The sequence below is a fragment of the Podarcis bocagei genome, assembly GCF_964188305.1.
Source record: "Podarcis bocagei genome assembly, chromosome: 3".
NCBI lineage: Eukaryota > Metazoa > Chordata > Lepidosauria > Squamata > Lacertidae > Podarcis > Podarcis bocagei.
Window position 1 is genome coordinate 49,242,534 of NC_138127.1, and position 21,335 is coordinate 49,263,868.

At 40.2% G+C, this 21,335-nt stretch overlaps 1 protein-coding gene across 2 annotated transcripts in view; it reads left to right on the top strand.

Moving 5' to 3' along the window:
• VTA1 (vesicle trafficking 1) overlaps nt 1–21,335 on the top strand; it is a 30,708-nt gene that overhangs the window by 1,587 nt on the left and 7,786 nt on the right. For both annotated transcript variants that reach the window (XM_081186315.1, XM_081186316.1), the window contains exons 2-7: nt 8,626–8,720; nt 11,057–11,184; nt 11,829–11,904; nt 18,077–18,182; nt 19,536–19,703; nt 21,244–21,324. In XM_081186315.1, coding sequence (XP_081042441.1) covers nt 8,626–8,720; nt 11,057–11,184; nt 11,829–11,904; nt 18,077–18,182; nt 19,536–19,703; nt 21,244–21,324 — 654 coding nt within the window. The remainder of the gene's footprint in view (nt 1–8,625; nt 8,721–11,056; nt 11,185–11,828; nt 11,905–18,076; nt 18,183–19,535; nt 19,704–21,243; nt 21,325–21,335) is intronic.

Here is a 21,335-nt window from a genome sequence, read left to right on the forward strand (position 1 = left end):
GTCGTTTAGTCGTGTCTGACTCTTCGTGACCCCATGGACCAGAGCACGCCAGGCACTTCTGTCTTCCACTGCCTCTCGCATTTTAAGTTAGAACTTAATAATTATTTCACTATTAATATACTTCTTAATTGTATTTTACTATTAATATATTTCTTCTTAATTGTACTTCAGTTCAACAGTTACTTTGATAAAATACATATTTCATTATCCTTATATTACCCTACAGGTTGCTAAATTCCTAACAGCCGTCCTCTCGTACAAGAGACGGAACGGAATGTTAGCTGATTATTGATAGTTATAAGAATTTTCGATAATGACATCAGATATTGATTTTAGTGTAGTGTCTAAATTTTTAATCTTAATCTTAATTTTTTCTTTTGAATTGCCAATATTTGTCCTTGTGAGCTGTGAATTGTGTTTTATTATTTGTGGCTTGTACGAGACTGCTGTTTTATTTGATTTGTTTTGTGTGTTGTGCTTTATGATGGGTGTAAAGCCGAATAAACATTTTGATGTTTCTGAGGCATATTTCATACATTTGTGCAATTGGCTTTAAATACCGTATTTTTCGCTCTATAACACGCATCTGACCATAACACGCATGTAGTTTTTAGAGGAGGAAAACGAGGAAAAAATATTCTAAATGAAACAGTGGATGTATGATTTTTATGGTTCATGCTGTGGCCACAGACATGTGATCTGACAGTGAGTTTGGGGTAGCCCAATGCAAAAATCCTGAGGATCCATGTGGATCCGTGCTTTGTAACCACATTTTAAGTGGGGAGGGAAGGAAAAGAACTCAAGGGACAAGGAGCTTTTCCGCGGGGAGGAGGGAGGGAAAGAGCACTGTTGCTTTAAAGGTATACTTAAGGTATTTGCCCTGTGCCTGGGTTTTTTTTCCATTTAACAGTTTGCAGCCTTTTCCTTCCGCTCCTTGTTTTGAGGCGGAATAGATTTGAGCAAGTGAGGAGGACTTGAATTGCAGGGGATTTGCCATTAGCTGTGTAAAAGTGCTCCTCCTTGCAGCCTGAATGATAAGCAGCCACCAGCAGCAATAGAATGGAGCACAAAAAAGGGGTAGGGGCACTAGGACCCAGACAATGCTCAAATCTATCCTGCCTGAAAACAAGCTGCTCCATCCCAGCCGATCAGCTGAGACGCGGGGATTTGCGAAGTTTCCCCCTCTCCCTCATGCCCTCCCCAGCCTTTTTTTTTACTTCCTGGTTTTCACTGCGCTGGCTCAGAGCTCGAGGTTGGTTTTATTTTGCTGCTGGTTGCTTAAATTTTATCTTTCCTGCCGTCTCTCTGCAGCCTCATTGCTCTGTTTAGAGAGCGCGCAGACCTTTGCTAGCGTCTGTCCCTCCTCCCGTGTAAGCGGCTGCTGCCGGCTTTGCTGCTATGGCTCTCCTTCCCTCCCTCCTTCCTGGCTCCAGGTCACTTTAAAGAAAGCAAAGTGAGAGCCTCGTAGAGCGTGTAAGTGGCTCCCGCTTTGCCTGACTGACGGCAGCCATGGCTCTGATCCGTGCATTTGCTCCTTAACACGCACAGGCATTTTCCCTTACTTTCTCGGAGCAAAAAAGTGCGTGTTTTGGAGCGAAATTTACGGTACCTATTAGGTCCATAAATTACCATATAGCATATATTCAACTAAAAAAAAAAAAGTGCCAATTTGTTGTTGACAAAGGACAGCTGGGCATATAAAGGGCCCCATTACCTTCAGTAGCTTAGGGCTTCATCAAACCTAAATCCGGTCCTGGGTGGGAATCAACAGTTGTCTTTCTTCCTCCCCTCCCTTTCAGGGCTGGTGCAGATTTCTTTGGGACACACACACTTTGAACACTCTTAAAGCGCCATACAAGTGTTAAAACGCAAAGTGGTTGTGTGCTTCTCATTGTGTGTTTGTGAGTACAGTCGTACCTTAGTTGTCCAGCCATTTGAAAACCAAGGTGCGGTTTCCGATTGGCTGCAGGAGCTTTATTCACTCAGGCCTTTCGTAACTAAGCTGTGCCTTTGTGGTAGTGCTCAAAAAGGACTTCTCCTTTTTATTGTGTCATTAGATAAGAATAGTAGAGTTTTTGTGTGGTACACTGTTTTAAAATTGTCTGGGTTTTAATTGTTTTTGTGTATATTTTATCTTAAGTCACTTTGAGATTTTGTATAAAGCAACTAGCAAATGTAATAAATAATAATAATAATAAACAAGCATCTCAAATTGGGGCCGGAAGCATACTGGCAACTATTCTAGATCTTTTTAAAACTGCTTTAATGTGCATCTAGCCAGTGGTTCCTCTTTGTGTCCTTGCCACTGCATTCTGCACCAGTTTCCAGACATGTCTTCATGGGCAGCCCCATGTGGAGTGCATGGGCTACATGAGTACATGAACCAGGAAGTTATCTGCTTTGGATCCATTCCAGTCCGGCTTCCGCGCTGGTCATGGGACCGAGACGGCTCTGGTCGCCCTAACAGATGATCTCCGCAGGCAGCTGGATCGAGGCGGGTCGGGGCTGCTGATTCTTCTAGATCTGTCAGCAGCCTTTGACATGGTCGATCACGAACTCCTGGACCACCGCCTTGCCGACGTGGGGATCCAGGGCACAGTCCTTCAATGGCTGTGCTCGTTTCTCTCTGGTCGGGGACAGAGGGTGGCGCTTGGGGGGGAATTGTCATCGCGCCACTCCTTGGTGTGTGGAGTGCCTCAGGGTGCGATTCTCTCCCCGATGCTTTTTAACATCTTTATGCGCCCCCTCGCCCAGCTTGTCCGGAGTTTTGGGCTGGGTTGCCATCAGTATGCTGATGACACCCAGCTCTATCTGTTGATGGATGGCCATCCTGACTCGGCCCCAGACACACTGACCAGATGTCTGGAAGCTGTGGCTGGATGGTTACGTGGGAGCTGGTTGAAGTTAAATCCTTCGAAGACAGAGGTCCTCTGGCTGGGGCGGGACGATATGGGATCGAGGGGGCAACTCCCATCTCTTGCGGGGGTGCAATTAGTGCCAGCACCGTCCGTTAAGAGTTTGGGTGTAATCTTCGATACCTTCCTCTCTATGGAGGCGCAGATTACAGCTATAACAAAGGCGGCATTTTTTCATCTCCGCCAAGCTAAGCAGTTGGCCCCTTATCTCTCTCGCCCTGACCTAGCCACTGTGATCAATGCGATGGTCACCTCCAGACTGGATTATTGTAACTCGCTCTACTTGGGGCTGCCCTTGAGACTGACCCAGAAACTCCAGCGGGTGCAGAATGCCGCGGCGAGACTCCTTATGGGGTCTTCGCTGCGAGAGCACATTCATCCGGTACTATACCAGCTGCACTGGCTCCCGGTGGAGTACAGGATCAGGTTTAAGGTGCTGGTTTTAACCTTTAAAGCCCTATACGGCCTAGGACCCTCGTACCTACGGGACCGCCTCTCCTGGTATGCCCCACAGAGAAACCTACGGTCTGCAAATAATAACATCCTCAAGGTCCCAGGCCTCAGAGAGGTTAGGCTGGCCTCAACTAGAGCCAGGGCCTTCTCGGCTGCGGCTCCAATCTGGTGGAATGCTCTGTCGCAAGAGACTAGGGCCCTGCGGGACCTGACATCTTTCCGCAGGGCCTGCAAGACAGAGTTGTTCCGCCAGGCCTTTGGTCAGAGCGCAGCCTGACTCCCTCCTCTGGCAACCTGCACAGAATTTTGCTTAATTGGTTGCCATTAATTTGATTTTAATTAATTTTTTATAATGAAATATTTTTAGATTATGTGACTATTTGATTGTTTGATTATTTGATTGTTGTTAGCCGCCCTGAGCCCAGCTTCGGCTGGGGAGGGCGGGATATAAATAAAATTTATTATTATTATTTATTATCTAGGGTGTGAATAACTGTGGCCAGCCTTTCCTTGTCCAGGAACAGCTGGAGCTGGAGCCACCTATACCTCCAGTGACAGTACTGGAGCCAGGAGCACCCCCAAACCACACTTGATGAACCCAGGACACTGGGATGTCCTTTAGATCTCAACCTTTACACAAAAGTTTACTTTCTGGGCTTTTTCTTTGAAGATGTGAGTTTCTGAGGCTTTGTTTGATAATACCATAATCTGCATACTATCTCAGAGCCAAGATACTAAAAACTTCCTTTGTTTTTTTATAGTTGGTTGATTCTATTTTCAACTTCAATCCCCTCCCACCCACCCCATTTGCGCAACTGGAAAAATATGTTTGAGTGCCTTAGAGTTTAGCAGCTCCTTCTCTAACAGGTGTATCTGTTAGCATATATGTTATTTTCCCCCAAAATTGAGTACACGCACCAATACAGTCTTACATTGTTATAATACATTTCATGGTCTTAAAATAGTAAAGTAAGCTTTGCTTCAAGAAGAAAGCAAGTATTGCATATGCATTTTCTTTTACTGGGGAGGGGGGACTTGGCCTGGAAAAAAATGAGTTCTTCTTTTCATTACTTCAAATTTTCTGGAAACTACATCTCTATCCCTGCCCAGCATTTCAGTACATTTTCTAAGATCAGCACATTCTTCATATTTCCACTTCTTTGGTATGTTGATAGACGTATACTTTGTTTTGAGTGGCTGCTCCAGAACTGGAGAACTTGATTCCATTGCATACTTAACTATAGTTACACTGCTCTTCAAATTATATTTATAGTGGAATTCTTTATGTGCCTCCTATGAAGTCGAGTTTGACACGGATTATTCACTTAAGTAGGTATGGGGTTGCAGTAGCTATAATGGTTAGGGCTGTATGGGAAAGGAGGTGGTATTGTGCTATGGTACTCATTGACACTGCCAAGCTTGCCTTACATTATATTTGTAATTAGCATCCATTCATTGTTGCTAATGAAATTATTAAACTGCTGTTTTTTTCTGTGGAAAAATAAAGCACTTGGCTTAATGCAGGCATGTCCAAAGTGCATCTCGGGGGCCTAATCTGGCCCGCCGGTCAGTTTAATCCGGCTCCTCAACAACTTCAATCCTAAAAAAAGGTCAATAACTTTGGCTGGCCCTTACGCATGTTCACTTCATCAAATCTGGCATCAAAGGACAATTTGATCTCTTTGTGCCACATTTGCTCCACATTCTTTCAGTATATATTTATAGAGATGTGCAGGTCACCCAGAATAAGTGATGGTGAACTTCAGCCCTTGAATTAATTGCAGGGAGATTAAAAAATTGTTGTTTAGTGCTTAATTAGATAAAGTAACAGGATATAGAGAAAACCCATTGTGCGCAGAAAGGGCTTGTGTTCACATATTGGGTGGGGGTGCTCATTGTTTGGGCGTCACTTGATCTCCATCCCTCAAGAATGTAGGGGGACGGATCCGGGAGAAACAAATGAAACCCCCTGTGAGTTTCAATGTACCCTGTGTCTTGAAGGCATTACATTTTGTTTCCTAGCCTCTGGAACTGACTCCAGTGATGTAGAGTGTGAATGTAGAAAGAGGCATTGTAATGGTCTGAAGTTACTGCATAACTTGTATTAGATGTTTTGGAGAGGGACATCCAGAAGGAAGATCGTCAGGAGGCGCTGTCATTTTTGGCAATTTTTTTGTGCAATGTAGTTTACCCTAAAAGTCAGTGTGGAGTTGATAAGTTGATGACTTCAGGTTTTAAGTTACAGTGAGTTGTGAAAATGTTTCTCTGCACCACCAACCAACCCGGCAGGGCAGAAAATGCTTCAGGAACAAGTGTGCATCAGATTTGTTTCATTATTCATTACTTATGTTTATTCTCTAGAATAATGTTTGCTCATTTGGGAAATAAACTGTTTTAAGAACTTGTCAGCCAACTGTTAAAAGATAAAATCTATCCAGATTGTTGTGATTTCTCTCAGACTTTCTTTTAGTGTTCAGTGTGTGTAAACTCTTTAGCAGCAGTTGGAACAGCTTTCCACACGTAGGCAGTATCAGCATATTACTAAAGCAGCACATAGATCTTGAGATCTTAGTTCTTAAAAATCAAATTTTATGACATTGGCCAAACCTAGATTGCTTGCTAGGATCATGACTGCTACGCCACTTGTTCCAAAGCACTCCCAATATGAGGATTTCAATGAAGGGTATGTTTTGGAAGCTGCAAATAGTTGTCAAAGCGAATCTGTGGCTAACACGTACTAATGTTAGTAAATTCATTAAAAAATACTGCCATGACAAAACAAGGGTTTGACAATGTTTGTTGTATAACATTTCTTTTTAACCCGCTGGTCACTAATGCAGAGCATACTAGTTAAGATGTTTAATCTTGCCACTTCAGTGCTTGAGTAGCAAATTGAGATATATATTGTTTGCTTTTGAACATGCGCTTGCCAAGTGTTCATGTCTCTCGCAATATTGGAACACAGTCAAGTGAAACACAGTTGAATGACTAAATTGACAAACATTCTGTAACCTTTGTTTTAACATTAAATGAAGCCAAGAATGGTCTGAGAGCAAGCAAGCACAGTATATGCTGGCTATAAGATTATTATTATTATTATTATTATTATTATTATTATTATTATTATTATTATTATTATTTATTTCCTAAGTAATAAGCATGTGTATTTTAAAGCTTTTTCCAATTTTCAGTGTTTTGATTTTGTACAATGCTTTGTTTTGTATGCAAGCACTTCTTAATTGTTGGGTTTTTTCCCCCAAAACAAAATCATGTTTTGTAACCATTACTTAAAATGCTATTGTTTTGGAATGTTTAAAAGGAATGGCTTGGGAACAAGTACCTTAAAGGTAACCCTCACCTGCTCTCAGATGAACCCGTCTTGACTTCAAGATCACATCAAAGATGCTGCTCTAAGTCCAAACCCCACCCCAGCAGCTGAAGTAAGGCAGTGATGAGAGACAAGGCCTTTTCAGTTTATGGCATACCTTAGGAATTCACTTACCTGGTGCCATCTTTATTTTCTTTTGAGTGCCAGGTGACAATCATATTTACTAAGACTTTATTGTCTAATGCTGGAATTTTAAACTACAGTAGACGCTCGGGTTGCGAATGTGATCCGTGCGGGATGCACATTCACAACCCGCGTCTGTGCACGCGCGGGTTGCGATTCGGCGCTTCTGTGCATGCATGACCACTGAAACCCAGAAGTAACCCATTCCGGTACTTCCGGGTTTCGGTGGTCCGCAACCTGAAAAAACGCAACCTGAAGCAGCTGTAACCCGAGGTATGACTATTCTCTCTGTGATTTATTATATCTTTTTATGAGTTTGTGACTTCTCTAAACTGCTTTGAGAACTACAGCTGAAGAGTGGTTAACGGATAACTTAAGTAGAAATAAAAACTTATTTCTTAAAATGGTTTAAAATTTAATGTTAAGTTTTAGATCCATTGTATTAGAACTGTGTTCTACTCAGGCTAATTTTTATACGTTGGAGTCCAGAGCAGCTCCTTTTTCTATGGTATTTTATTATTTATTATTGTTATTATTGCTCCTAGGAAACGTGGCTGAATGCAAGAGTTTGTCTTTAAGTTGCCAAAACATATTTTTTAGAAAAACATGCTGGTTTGAAATCAGCCTTCCTGATTTTACTTCATAAATGCAAAGTAGGTTTTGTAAAGTATTTTAAAGTTGAAACACCCGTGGTTTCAGCTTATATGTTCTGAGGCACTGCGTATATTCATCATCCCTGGGCATAATTTCTTTCTTTACATCATCCCTGAGCATAGTTTCATTTCTTGTTCAAAATCATGCCAGCGGAAACTGTCACTCCAGTCATTTGCCACTATCTTGAAGAGTTTCTTCAACAGCAGCTGAACAAAGATGAGTGGTGGTAACACTACAGATAGTAGTACCATGTGAGGTATGGAGCATACTTCAGTCACCTGCTTTGGCCACTTTGGAGTGCTCTGAATTGAGAAGAGAGGGTGAGAAATACTCCTTGAGAAAGCTAGGCAGCTTAATATACTGCAGTGTTGCCTGCCCTCTTTTTGTCCTACTCTCACTGACTGCTTCACTTGCTCACCCCCTCCATTTCTTTTTTTTCACTTTGTCCTACTCAGGATGTTTCAGCTAACCTTCCAGAAGTAGGGCATTCCATAAATTTGGAACATCTACTGAGAACATGGCTGGGATACAAATAGCTTCATTAGATATGCTCTAGGATTCGGGCTTTTCCACTGGGGTTTTTATTTGTTCCCTTGAGCAAACAGCAGGCTGTTACACAAACTGTTTTGGAAGCTCCTTCTAGCTTCAGAAGTTTGCCATGCAACATGACACACAACGGATGGGTTGAGAAGAGCTTTTGTGTTGAGAAATATATGCTGAAAGCCCATGGGGAAGCAAAACTAGTTGCACAGTTGTTTGGATTCAGGTACCTGTTTTGCTTTTAAATCTCACTGAGGTACAGGAGATAGTACAGTGGTACCTCTGGTTAAGAACTTAATTCGTTCTGGAGGTCTCTTCTTAACCTGAAACTGTTCTTAACCTGAAGCACCGCTTTAGCTAATGGGGCCTCCCGCTGCTGCCGCACCGCCACCACGCAATTTCTGTTCTCATCCTGAAGCAAAGTTCTTAGCCCCAGGTACTATTTCTGGGTTAGTAGAGTCTGTAACCTGAAGCGTATGTAACCTGAAGAGTATGTAACCCGAGGTACCACTGTATTTATTAGTGACATTCATTAAGCTTTATTTTTTACAGGCCGTTTGTATGCTATGCAGACAGGTATGAAGATTGATAGTAAAAACCCAGAGTGTCGCAAATTTTTATGCAAACTCATGGATCAACTTGAAGCTGTAAGTAGTTTTGTTGCTGTATTGTTAATTTTTGGCACTTGTATATAAAGATTTCACGGAGAATAAATTGACCATAATGCTAGTGAATGTTCCACAAGATCACACTTAACAAATGCAGTGCACAACTAATCAGGCCTAATATAGCATTGTATGTTGATAGTATTATTTACTGCAGTAAGGTTTAAATTTGACTGCTAGATATCTCACATAGTTCTTGTATTGTTACATTCTGGCTCAGTTTCAATTATCCTACAAACCATCGTTTGAAGTATTGATGCTTCAATATTACAAGAAAGTCTCATTGAAACCAGTGAGACTTGATTCAGAGTAACTCTGGTTAGTATAGGGCTGTGGGAGTGTGTGCTGCCTCATTTGCATCCTTGATAAACAAGGGAAGAGGCAAGGGATGAATATGAAGTACATGAGGCCATGACATGTTCCCAATCCTTAATTCAAAGAAACAGAATGTGATCTAAACTGCCCACGGTGTGCTGCCAGTTTATAGATGTCTGGCCTCTAAATTTTGTTTCTGTACTACTTGCAAAATAGACTGCCCTCCCAGTGTTTTCTGTACACTCTTGGCAGCTCAGGAAATATAAGGGTAGTCTAATATCCTTGGTTTTTGTTTTGTAAGACGAAACTAAGGTTTCTTTAAATGCCAACAGTAAGTCTATTCAGGAGCCCTAAATCCACCTGTTGTAACTGTAACAGTGTTATTTACTTTGCTGATTTTATTAGGAAACCTGAAGCTTCTTGTACTCTGTAACATCTTTGAAATGAGGTCTTTGAATCGCAATGCACTGCTTGACTAAGCATTACCGTAAATCTTCAGGTCACTAGAGCAGTTAGGTTGAATCAGGGACTCTCATTTCATTAGCTCTTTATTCATATTAAATGTTGCAATCTGAATTACAGGAGGCAACTATTGAGTCCTATTGACCTTCCCTGCCTGTGACACAGGTTATGAGTTATATAGTGTTGACTCTTTATACAAAGTTTTATTAAGTGCGGGTTAGGGAGGCAAAAGTGTCGTAGAACTTTTAGAAATCTGAACTGTGGCAGCTTAGCCACAGTCTGTGTGGCACAGTATGTTGTTGTTTGAAAATCCTGAATATGTTTTGCTTCATATTTTTTTAAGGTTCCTAGTTTTCATGGTTATGGAGTTTAAAAACATTAGGCAATAAAAAAAAACCCAGAGTGAGGATGAATGGTGATGACTGGTACTTGGTGACTGCATGGTGCCTATCCTTTACAAGCACTGCTTCCTTTGTAGCATGTGCTTTATTCCTTAGTTTGCAATGTATATTCAGTTGCTAAAAATATATTCCCCAACACTCCACATGCCCCCCCACCGAATAGATTGCACAAATAAAAATATTTGCTTAATGCTGTGAGGAGCTCTCCCACATAAGAAATTTGGAATGAGTGTGTGTTACACATCACCACTAAGTTTCTGCCAATAACACTTGATAATGTTGATATACATGGCTAGCAACACTTAAAAGAGTTGCAGCAAGTACCAGAAGTCTCTTCTTGGTGGCCTCCCCGTGTCAGGAGTAATTTGTTCAGACAGTGGCATAAATATAGCCAGATCAAATGGGGGATGAGGGGCTATTGTAACTTTTTGTGCTTTTGTCTTGTGAACTGCCCTGAGATCTTCAGATGAAGGGTGCTATATGAATTTAAATAGACAAACAGACAGACAGACAGACAGATAGATAGATATGGCATGGGGCTCAGTTAGCTATAAGAACAATGAGTGAGAAAAGGGCAACAAGTTTAATGGTTCTCACTGAGCTAAGAGACCCGTGTGTGTGTTGTATGTAGGTCAAGGATCAAATAGTAGAAAACTTTCCCAAGGAAAAAATTATAGTTTTCTATAAACAGAAAACTAGCATGTCAAGGAATCATCTAGGCCAGAACTCTTCTCTTAACACCTTCCTTTCTTTGTGGAGGGATTTTTCTGTACGGAAGAGCATTCAGATATGCAAGTTCTTACCTACTCTCTGAGGTGGCATAGCCATTTACCAATTTACTGGATGCTAAATCTAGGACTAATAGGAAATCTCTATACTGGCACCCTCCACAGCACAGGGAAGCAGAGGGAACATGCAAACATATGGCTAACTTGTATTGACAGGAAAGGTGTTTAGAGAACAGAGTTAGTCTTATTTTCTCATTGAAGACATACAGTAGCATGATTGAATCTGAGAGTGCTTGCAGCTGTGTTGGTGGCTTCAGGCTATACCTTTGAGAATTAAGAATCTAGAATATGCCCTTGCAGTTTCATTTCTCTGGCCTAGTAAATAACCAAATATATCTTTAAATTTTCTCAGACAAAGAAGCAGTTGGGTGATAATGAAGCTATTACTCAGGAAATAGTTGGCTGTGCCCATGTGGAGAATTATGCACTGAAAATGTTTCTTTATGCAGATAATGAAGACCGAGCTGGGCAATTTCACAAGTAAGTGGGGGGAAAGAGGCAATGTATACAGTAACACCTAATTGAAATAAATATAAAATTGAAGCAAAGTAGTAAAAAGGGACCCCTGACAATTAGGTCCAGTCGTGACCGACTCTGGGGTTGCGGCGCTCATCTCACTTTATTGGCCGAGGGAGCCGGGTCCTGTGGCCAGCATGACAAAGCCGCTTCTGGCGAATCAGAGCAGCGCATGAAAATGCCATTTACCTTCCCGCCGGAGTGGTACCTATTTATCTACTTGCACTTTGATGTGCTTTTGAACTGCTAGGTTGGCAGGAGCAGGGACCGAGCAACGGGAGCTCACCCCGTCGCAGGGATTTGAACCGCCGACCTTCTGATCGGCAAGTACTAGGCTCTGTGGTTTAACCCACAGCACCAAGCAAAGTAACCTTGCAGTTAAATATAAAACAATTGACCAGCGTATGCTCATTTATTTATATGATGCAGAAGATCTGTTGGTCTGAATGATCAAGGTTGCAGAAAAAGGTTGTAAGCATTGGCGAGTGGGGTGGCCATCTGTTGTAAAGTAATGCCTTCTTTCACGTGCAAATATCTAAAAAAGATTCATTTTTGTTTTGTTTTTAATCTCACTGAGAAACTCAAATTGTTTCCCCCCCCCCCCCCAGAAATATGATCAAGTCTTTTTATACCGCAAGTCTTCTAATAGATGTCCTGACTGTGTTTGGAGAACTAACAGATGAGGTAAGTTACACGGTTAAGCAGTATATGTCATTAATTGCATGAAATAGAGAAACAGATTTTTGTTTCTAGTCCAGCTAAACTTAGTCGTGACTAAATCTCATTCAGAGCAATAGGACTTCAGTTAGCTGTGACTAACTTGTTCCATTTGCTTCTGTTGCACATAGTCACAAGGTAGTTTTTTCTGTATTGTTGCTTTTCTGTGTTAGAATATAGTCCAGGATCCATAATTATTTTGCCTCAGGTTCAGGAATGCCAGTAGGGTTTTTGACTTTGAAGAGCAGATCTTTGGATTACAAAATGCCTTTGGAAGTTTTCTGAGTTACACACAAGTTTGCTATATGGCTTTGGGAGCAGCAGTCTGAGAAACAGAAGCCATGAAGTCCACTCGGCTGCACAGAACTTGCACAGTTCTTAGGATCCCAGTTTACTATTTTCTTCACAGAGTAGCAGCTGCTAATTGCAGTTTTTACAGTAGCTTTGAATAGAACTGAAAAGTAGCAGAGTTTAGCATTCAGAGTTAGCGGCATTCAGATGGTTTAAAGTGAGGGAAAGAAGAAAACCAGCATTCTGCACACTTCTCATTTGGTATGTAAATTGGAGGAAATGACGGAATTAAGGAACTAAATGAAATGGATCAAAATGAAATTTTTAGTTCTTAATGATACTGTTTTGCTTTTTCAAAAGAAATTAAAAATCTTAAGTAGGTGGCTGAGAATCCAGTTATCTTTGAAAAATATAACTATGATCAACTAAACCGAGATCTCAATTCATACTAGCTTTGATTTTAAGCCAAAGACCCTCATTTCTCTAACCAGGTATAATTTTATATTTATTTAGGTGTTGTTTTAGCCCTGAAGGACTCAAGGCAACAGGGGCGGGGGCAGGGTATTTAGGAAAGGGTCTTGTATTCTGTATTGTCAAGGCAGTTAATAGTTTTGGTTATCTTTTTATCATGTTAAGTGTACTCAGCTTTTTGAAGTGAGCCGTCATTTATACATTTGTTTATCTATTGCATTTGTGAATTTTCCTTCCATCTTGCAGAGCCCAGGGCAACGTATAAAGAATAGAACAGCAAGATACATCTAATAAATAAACATAAATAACCAAATAGAACTAGAATATATCCATACGATCAGGGCAGTAAAAACACACATAATACCTAACAGCTGCAGATTGGTTTAACCCATCTAACTTCATTTGTATAAACTTAGGTAAAAAGAAATTACTTCAGCTGATGTCTAGTCAAAGCAAGGAGGACGTGTATCTCAAGGAGGAAGGCCTTCCAAATAAACGTTAAAATTGTACAGGCGTTTTGATTGTCCTGTAGTTGATCTTACACTATTTATATGTGAAAATGAATTGTAATGGAGTGGAATGCATTTCTTAATAGCTATTGGATCACTGAGAAATATAGTCCTCTGCAAGGGACAATACAGACGTAAAATACACTTGTGATTCAGGAACTGGGAACAAACAGTGGGATCTTGCGCTGGGACTAGAGGGCCTTATATCTAACCTGGACTAGCATTATTGACAAGAAATGAAATTTGCATAAGAAAAGGGCCAAAGTGCAGTAGTGTGTTCAGCAGTATGGCTCCACTATTGGTTGCCCCAGGGAATAGTTGGGAGAGTATTGGGATGAGAAGCTAAGATACTTCTTTTTACTGCCAGCTACTTCTGTTCCCCCATTAAAAACTGCTTGTCTTCAGAAGAATTAGACCCGTAAAGCTTTAAATATGTTAGGAGAAATGTAATGAGTGTATTTTAAAATAATATGCCATAGACATTCACTGCTGTTAAGCCTGTAAGCATGTTACTTATATAAGAAATAGGATCATTTCATAACCATTGGTCACCATTAGGACTATTCTCTGGAAGGTCCCATTTGAGACACTAACTCTTAAAAAGTTGATGAAGATCCAGATATCATATATTGTACAATAAGCCTTGGGTACTTAAGGTAAAAGGCTGTTACTGCCTTGTGCAAAGTGGTAGATTTAGTTGATGAAAGGGCCTAGAGATCCAGGAAAAACATGGCAGCTAAGTAGATCGTATGTTAAGAATGGCAGATGTGTCAGATCATGCTCTAGGCATGTTTTTTTTTAAACAAAACAAAATAAAAATTTTTTAGCCACACTTTTGCTGGAAGATCTCTGAGATTGTAAAGGAGGGTTTGGAGGCTTGCATGCAACTTGTGCCTATTAAGCGACCCATCCCTGGTTTTAAATAACGGGGGTAAATATAATTTGAGCAACTTCTCAAGGCAGATTTCTTATTTAAACAAAGGCTCTTTATTTTGGCTGAACAGGATTAGAGTTAAGTATGCCTAATAAAAGGGGGAAAATGGAAACCATCATGAAGACTACTTTAAAATAAAGATGTGTGCCAGCTCCCTAGTTAATTTCTCTTGCTTACACATGTTCACCAGGAGGTTTAGTCCGAGGCATGCTGGAACAGATAAATTCTAAACAAGATGTTCCATTTTCTGGCATGTCCTTTGGAAAATAAATTTGAAGGAATTGTGCAAAATGGTCAAAATTAAGAGGCCCGGATGGAAAAATATGTCAGAAATGTTGAAAGCCTTGTTCAGAAGTATAAAATTCATAAAGTTGGTGTAGGCGAATTTCAAAGCTAGTCAAAGGGGTTCTGGAATGACTATAAAATTAGTTAACCGCATGTTAAAGTAATTCACATCCCAGAAGCAGGATACATGAACTTGCTGTAATTTATGAAAAAGGCCTCCAGCTCTGAGATTGAAGAGCCCCCCCTTTTTTAAACGAAAATCCTAACATATCTTGACAAAAACCAGAGTAAGAAATCAAAATGGTTAGCATAAGTACATTGTAATAATTTCCCGCTAGAAAATGTTTTGGTGGTAGAATGCTACCTATTGCAGCTAATTTATAGTACATGCTTGTAAACTAGCTAAATCGTAACATTATTTTGCACATTCAGAAAATATGTATCAGTAAACTAGTCTCTTCATTCAAGGCCTCTCTGAGGTTAGAAGGATGATTCCCATTGAGATTCAAAGTCATGACCTTCCCTCCTCAGCAGCTACAAATGTTCCAAGGAGCAAATAACCCAGCATCCGTAAGAACTAGACTGCATTCCTGTTATTGTGACTGTTTCCTGTTAAGACGTATTTTGGAAAGAACCAGCTCATGGAGAGTAGAAATTAGAGAAAACTAATAAGCTTCGGTATTAAGTGCTACAGAACAGTGAGAGCAAAGAGAAAAGAGAGGGAAGGTTCAGAAATGTTTTCCTTGTGTCCAGTGTTGATTATTGGATAGTTAGCAGTATGTTGCAAGCCCTAAAGTGCTGAACTAAAAAACAACTATTTAGCCAGAAGCAATTAGTAGTTGTTGAAGGTATTAATGGGGGCGGGGGCGGGGATGCAGGGAAGCCCATCTCGGGAGCTCATTCTATTGGGCTTTATCAAAGCAATACCTATTTCAGCTTCCCAAGTGTTGAGTCAGAGTGCGAAACAAGCCAACCAACCTATGGCAGTCATTTAAGAAAAAGTACTTCACAAGTATGTTGTTATTTAAGAGACTTGGACCTAGAGAGGAACCAATGGAAGGGGTATAGAAAAAGGTGTTTTTTCTCGTGCTGGCAGCCTCCACCCCAAAAAGCCTCTCCTAGGAGTCAAGAAACAGTTCCTGAATGGGATGGGCTGTGATTCAAAAGGAGGGGATGATCATTGAAAATGGGGCAAAGGCACCTTCCCTAAGTGGGAGCCTCCTTAAATAAAAACATGTGAAGTTATGATTTTCAAACAGTCCTGTAGGCTGTTTCTAATTTGGACTGAAGATTTGGGAGGCTGAAAAACATATTGTCTTGATAAAGAATGAAGCCCTGAAATTGGCGTCTATGCATCCCCCCCCCCCAGTCACACTTTTAGCAACTCACAATTCTAGCTAGTTTCTTTCCCAGCACTTTAGATCCCCCCCCCCCCAGCCACCTTATGCCAGTTCTTCTCTGGCTCCAAGCCAATAAGCGCAACAATATTGCTAAAAGCAACAATTCCACTGACAAGTAAAAACCCTGAAGGATGTTCCAGATGTTTATGTGGAAGGCACCAAGGACTTGGTTTGTACATACGTGCTCAACACTTGGTGACTGCAGCATAAATGAAAGAACTATTGTACATAAAGCACCACAATCAGATCACCAAGGCTTTGATCATTTTTAGTGAAATCAGTATAGACATACAAGCAGTAAGTTATCGAGTTGTTGAAGCATCATGGGATATAAATACAAGATGGACAAGTCTATTTCGTCTTTTCATGGCTTGTATTATGTTGTCACTTACAGATTACATGTTTTAGAACAAATCTGTAGGTTCACTCTATAGATTTGTTCTAAAACATCCAGTCTGTTTTGGCAGGCATTAATACCAAAGTTATTTCTTAAGAAAACATAGCAGAAACCTAAGTCTCTTCACATCCAGATCCTAGCACTTATATTCTAGCAACCCTCTCCTATAGTAGTTATTAAGCACCTTCCATGGACTTTAACACCAAAACTCGTTTTATAATTTTTATATAATAAAGTATTTTATGCGGTAAATTGCTCTTTTAGCCACAGAAAATGTCTCTATAGAATAGGCCTATGCTAGATTACGGTGTTGGAAACATCAAGAAGCAATCAACATAGACCGAAGTTATAAAGTTTCTGGTTTTATAAAATGTGCTTTGACATTTGTTTTGAAATGTAGGAAAAATACACTATCCAGGAAACACTAGGTACAGAGAAATCCCATTGGCAGCCATTCCTAAGTTATACTGGATTGAGCCTTTGACTGCAAGTCTAAATAGGAAACATTGAGATAACGGGATCCAACCGCCCCCTGCTCAATACAGAATCTGCAATGCAGGAGGCATCTACAGCATCCCTGACAGTTAGTCCGTCCAGTGTTCAACACTCTATCAGTCTTTAATGTCTTACAGGAAGGAAGGGGAGAAATGATTTTCTGAAGCTATTTGCTGTATTGTATTTCTGTTTTTTTTTTTTTTCATTCTGGTGTTTGCTGTTTTGTGATGTTATGTTCATATTGCATAGAATTGGTTATCTCGTGGATGGCAGAGGTGTCCAGGCAAGTAATGCTGGTTCCCTTGCAGCTCGGAGACAGGGAACACCTCCCCTCCTATTTAGGCTCAGTATGTTTCCTGTATCAGTTTGGAGCACCTCCTGCTAGTTACCTCTTTATCCTAATATTTATCCTAATAATAATCAGGAATATTTTCCTGATTATTTGCTCTCTCTGTCCTCCTTCCCTGTTATATTCTCTTTCATTGTTTAACAGTTGTCAAACAAATAAACCATTTTTGCCCTCCCCGTCTTTTCTCTCCTGACTCCTGGCAGACCAAAATGGCTTTTTTAATGCCTACATTCCTCACAGTGAGCGACACCTTGCCAGCTTCACAATCCAAAGCACCACCTATTAAATTAAAGGCCTAGCAAGGGTGTGGGCCGTACTCAGTAGCCACAGTCAGTTCCCAGTCACTGGAATCTTCTGCCTCTGACGTGGCTGCCATTTTTATCCGCAAACAACCCTGAGGAGGAAACTTCCCAAGGCACCTGTGGAGGTGCTTTCTTGGTGACCAGCAGCGGCCCTATTGCTGACAACATGGCTGTGGTCCCTTGCTCCATAGTCTGCCCCCACCCCTCCATAGTAGCCCAGCTCTATGAGAATATCTGCTTTCTGTGCAAGGGCCTTGCTTCAGGCACAGTAGCCACAGTCTCCATTTGAAAACAGGAACTGTTATTCTCAAATGAGGAACCTGTAGAAGGTCTTCTGTTGAATGTGGGTGTTTCCTGTCTCCGAGCTCCAAGCACTACCCGCTTGGAGACTCCTGGTAATCTTTGAACAAGTACCATTTATGGTAAGAACAACTATTCCTTTTTATGTTTCCTTTAACACTTTTGCCAGAAAGTTGGAATATAAAATGCCTTAAATTAATTAAAGAAAGAAAAATCCATTTCTGTGGAAAGCATGAATAAGAAGGTCTATCAGAAGGATTTGTACCGGTGGGTTCTAGCAAAGTGGTATAACTCTAAATATTTAGAGTTTAAATCTTTCTTTTCCTTGTATTATTTTGCAGCCCCAAGCTTCCCCATACTAAGAAATCAAATAATTTAATAATAAATGTCTTGCTTTATTTTGTAGAATGTTCAACACAGAAAATATGCCAGGTGGAAGGCAGCATATATTCATAACTGTCTAAAGAATGGAGAAACACCACAATCTGGACCTACTGGAATGGAAGGGGAATGTGAGTAACTATTTTGTGATATCGAATATTGCTTACAGTTTTGATTTATCTTTAAAGTAAACATCTTACATTTAAATGATGCAAGAAGTGCAAGCAGAAATTCTGCATAATTATTCAATGTAAAGTCAGTCCCACTTTCCAGTGTTTAGGTCAGTATATGCAAAGGTGCTAATATGACCGAGAAGTATTCATCTTCCACTTCATTTCCTTTTATTGCATATGCTGGGCAATGCAGAAGAGGAGGGTTGCCATCCTTTCCTCTCTTGTTAATGATTGCATCTGTTTAGACTCTAGTTGGCCCTAGTTACATTATCTTTGCTGGTTTCATTGATTTTCTTGGCTTGAGAGAAAACTGCTGAGTGTTTTGCACATTTAATATTAATAGCATTAAAAATATTCTGTTAGAATTATTAGACGGTTGTCTTTGCTGTCTTGGAAAACATTTTTGACCATAGACCTGTGTCTGAATGTTGACTCCTTTAAAAAAAAATAGCATTGATATTTAAAATACTCTAGATTACCTGTTTTCTTTTTTGCTGTTGTGTTTATGTGCTATTTTTACTTTATCTGTAGGATAAGAACTGGTAAAATCATATTTAAAGGCAGTTCATATACAGTAGTTCCGTTTTACGTGTCACATAACCCAGAAGGTTTAGGGTCTCTTTAGTGCCAAAGTTCGTATGGAAATGTATTTGTACTCCAAAATACCCAAAGAACTTCTCATAATTCTTGCTTTGTGCATTTGGGAAAGAAAAGCAGCATTGTTTAAGTGTACTGGAGGACTTCCCCCATTCCTTTCTGCTTGCTCACTTTCTTCTCTTCTGTAAGTGGAAAAAGTCAGTCTTGAAACAGAATGAAACTAACTTTCTGTATCTTGACAAAATTCCATGTTTTCTAAAAGTGTTATTCTCCCTGTAATTCTTGAAAACCATATTGTAAATATTTGCACTGTGACATGGCACTCTATATCTGGTTTTGTTCTGGGACTTATTGAAGCACTTCGCTATGCCCTAGCATAGCATCTTATTCCCTGGGGACATATGTTCAATTAAAATAATCATAGTGATATTAGTCTTTCATAGTGCATTGTTAGATAGTGCTTTTGGTACAGATGATGAATGTTGATCCTCTGTACCTCAAGTCATTTGTTAGCCTAAACTTTGTCTTCACACTCTTCTACATGTAATGGAGCATATAATCTTCCAGGGCGGTTCTTTTGTTTATCCTGCCAGTGATCTTGTAAAGACATTGATTTGCAGGCAGTGGTATGAAATATGTATAAATTTGCAAGTAATTTCACTGCTGTTTAATGGGGTGGGGAAAATCAACATGCCTCTGTTCTTTACCTACAAGATGATGAAAATGAAGAGGTTGGGTCCCCTGCTCCATTGAACCCAGGATCTCACTCACCTTCTGCGTTTGAATCAAGCGATGTGCCCACAAGCAACTACACGGGCATACAAATCCCACCCGGTGCGCATGCTCCAGCTAACACTCCCGCTGAAGTGCCTCATAGCACAGGTAATGTTGTTTACATATGTTCAGACCCATTAGTCTCATTTGTTAGATTTCGTCAAATGTGTAATACAGTCGTACCTTGGAAGTCAAACAGCTTAGTTCCTGAACGTTTTGGCTCCTGAACATCACAAACCAGGAAGCGACTGTTCCGGTTTGCGAACTTTGCCTTGGAAGCTGAACATCCAACGGGGCTTCCGCAGCTTCCAGTTGGCTGCAGGACCTTCCTGCAGCAGCCAATCAGAAGCCATGCTTTGGTTTTCGAACATTTTGGAAGTCAAACGGACTTCCGGAATGGATTCCTTTAGACTTCCAAGGTACGACTGTAATTTACAGCTTAAGTGAAGTTGAGCAGTATAAAATTAAAAGAGCAATGATATTATATAAAACAATATACGACACCATATTAGTTATAGATGTTCTTCACAATTTTTTTTCCAAATCAACTTTATGTTACCGGTCTATAATACTTTTCTTGCTTGCCTATTAATCCTCTGCCATAAAATAAAATTAGGTTATCAATTAAGCAAAAGTAACCACAAGAACAACCAGAGGCAAAAAGTTTGTATGCATTTGATGGTGGTATACTGACACTTGAATTGCATGGTTTGGATCCAAAGACCTGTGCAACTATTTCTGCACATGTTGTATTTTTTGAACAGCAGCTACTCATGCTACACAGAAGGCTGCAACTCAGTATACTTTTAAGAAATGGTTTGTGATAGGACAAGAGGTTTTCCTGTTCATAGAGGAAAAACTCACAAATCCTACTGGCCACACCCAAGACCTTAGCCATGCTTAAAGAAAGTAACTCTTTGCATCTTGGCCTACAAGTCCTATTTTTTCTTTTTCTTTTATACATATGAAAGGAAAGGTTTGGCAACAGAGATGTGGATTTTCTTGGGGGAAATGTAATCGGAAGGTTTGCAGTAGCCAAAAGCAAAGTTAAATTAAACACTGGTACGTCTGAAAAAATAAAATAACATCATCTTGACTTTGTAGGTTTAAACAAATTTAGGGATGGAAAATTTGAAATGCCCATATATAAACACTAAGGCTGTAATCTTACGCACACTTACTTAGGAGTAAGCACGGCTGAGCAGTGGGATTTCTTCTGAGTAAATATGCTAGGGCTCACTATTAGCATTGTGAGTTGGTAAGAATGTTGTTGTGGCTTTTAAAAACATTCACTTAGGTTCTAACAAAGAGGATCTCTTAATTTCCTTCCAGTTTTCTTTCAACATAGTAAAGTGGTCTTAGACCAGAGATTTCTGACCCTTGTGGAGCCAAAGGAAGGCTGTTCAGATGGTCCCTTGTACTTAGTTCTATAAATTTGTTCACCACAGAATGTTGTGTGCACCTACCGTGTGTTATTTTTATGAATCCCAGAAGGCTGGTGTTAAGATATCTATATGGGGCTATTATTCCAAATTGGTCTGGAAAAATAATATCCTCACAGCGAATCTGTGAAGTCAAATGGGAAGAAAAATGATTTGCAAATGTTGATATAAATATACAAATCTCTCATCTCTTTTGTTACTCACAGGTGTAACAAGCAGTACAATTCAACCCACACCTCAGAATATTCCCATAGTAGATCCTTCGCTTTATAATGTCCAACCTACAGGTAAGCCCCAC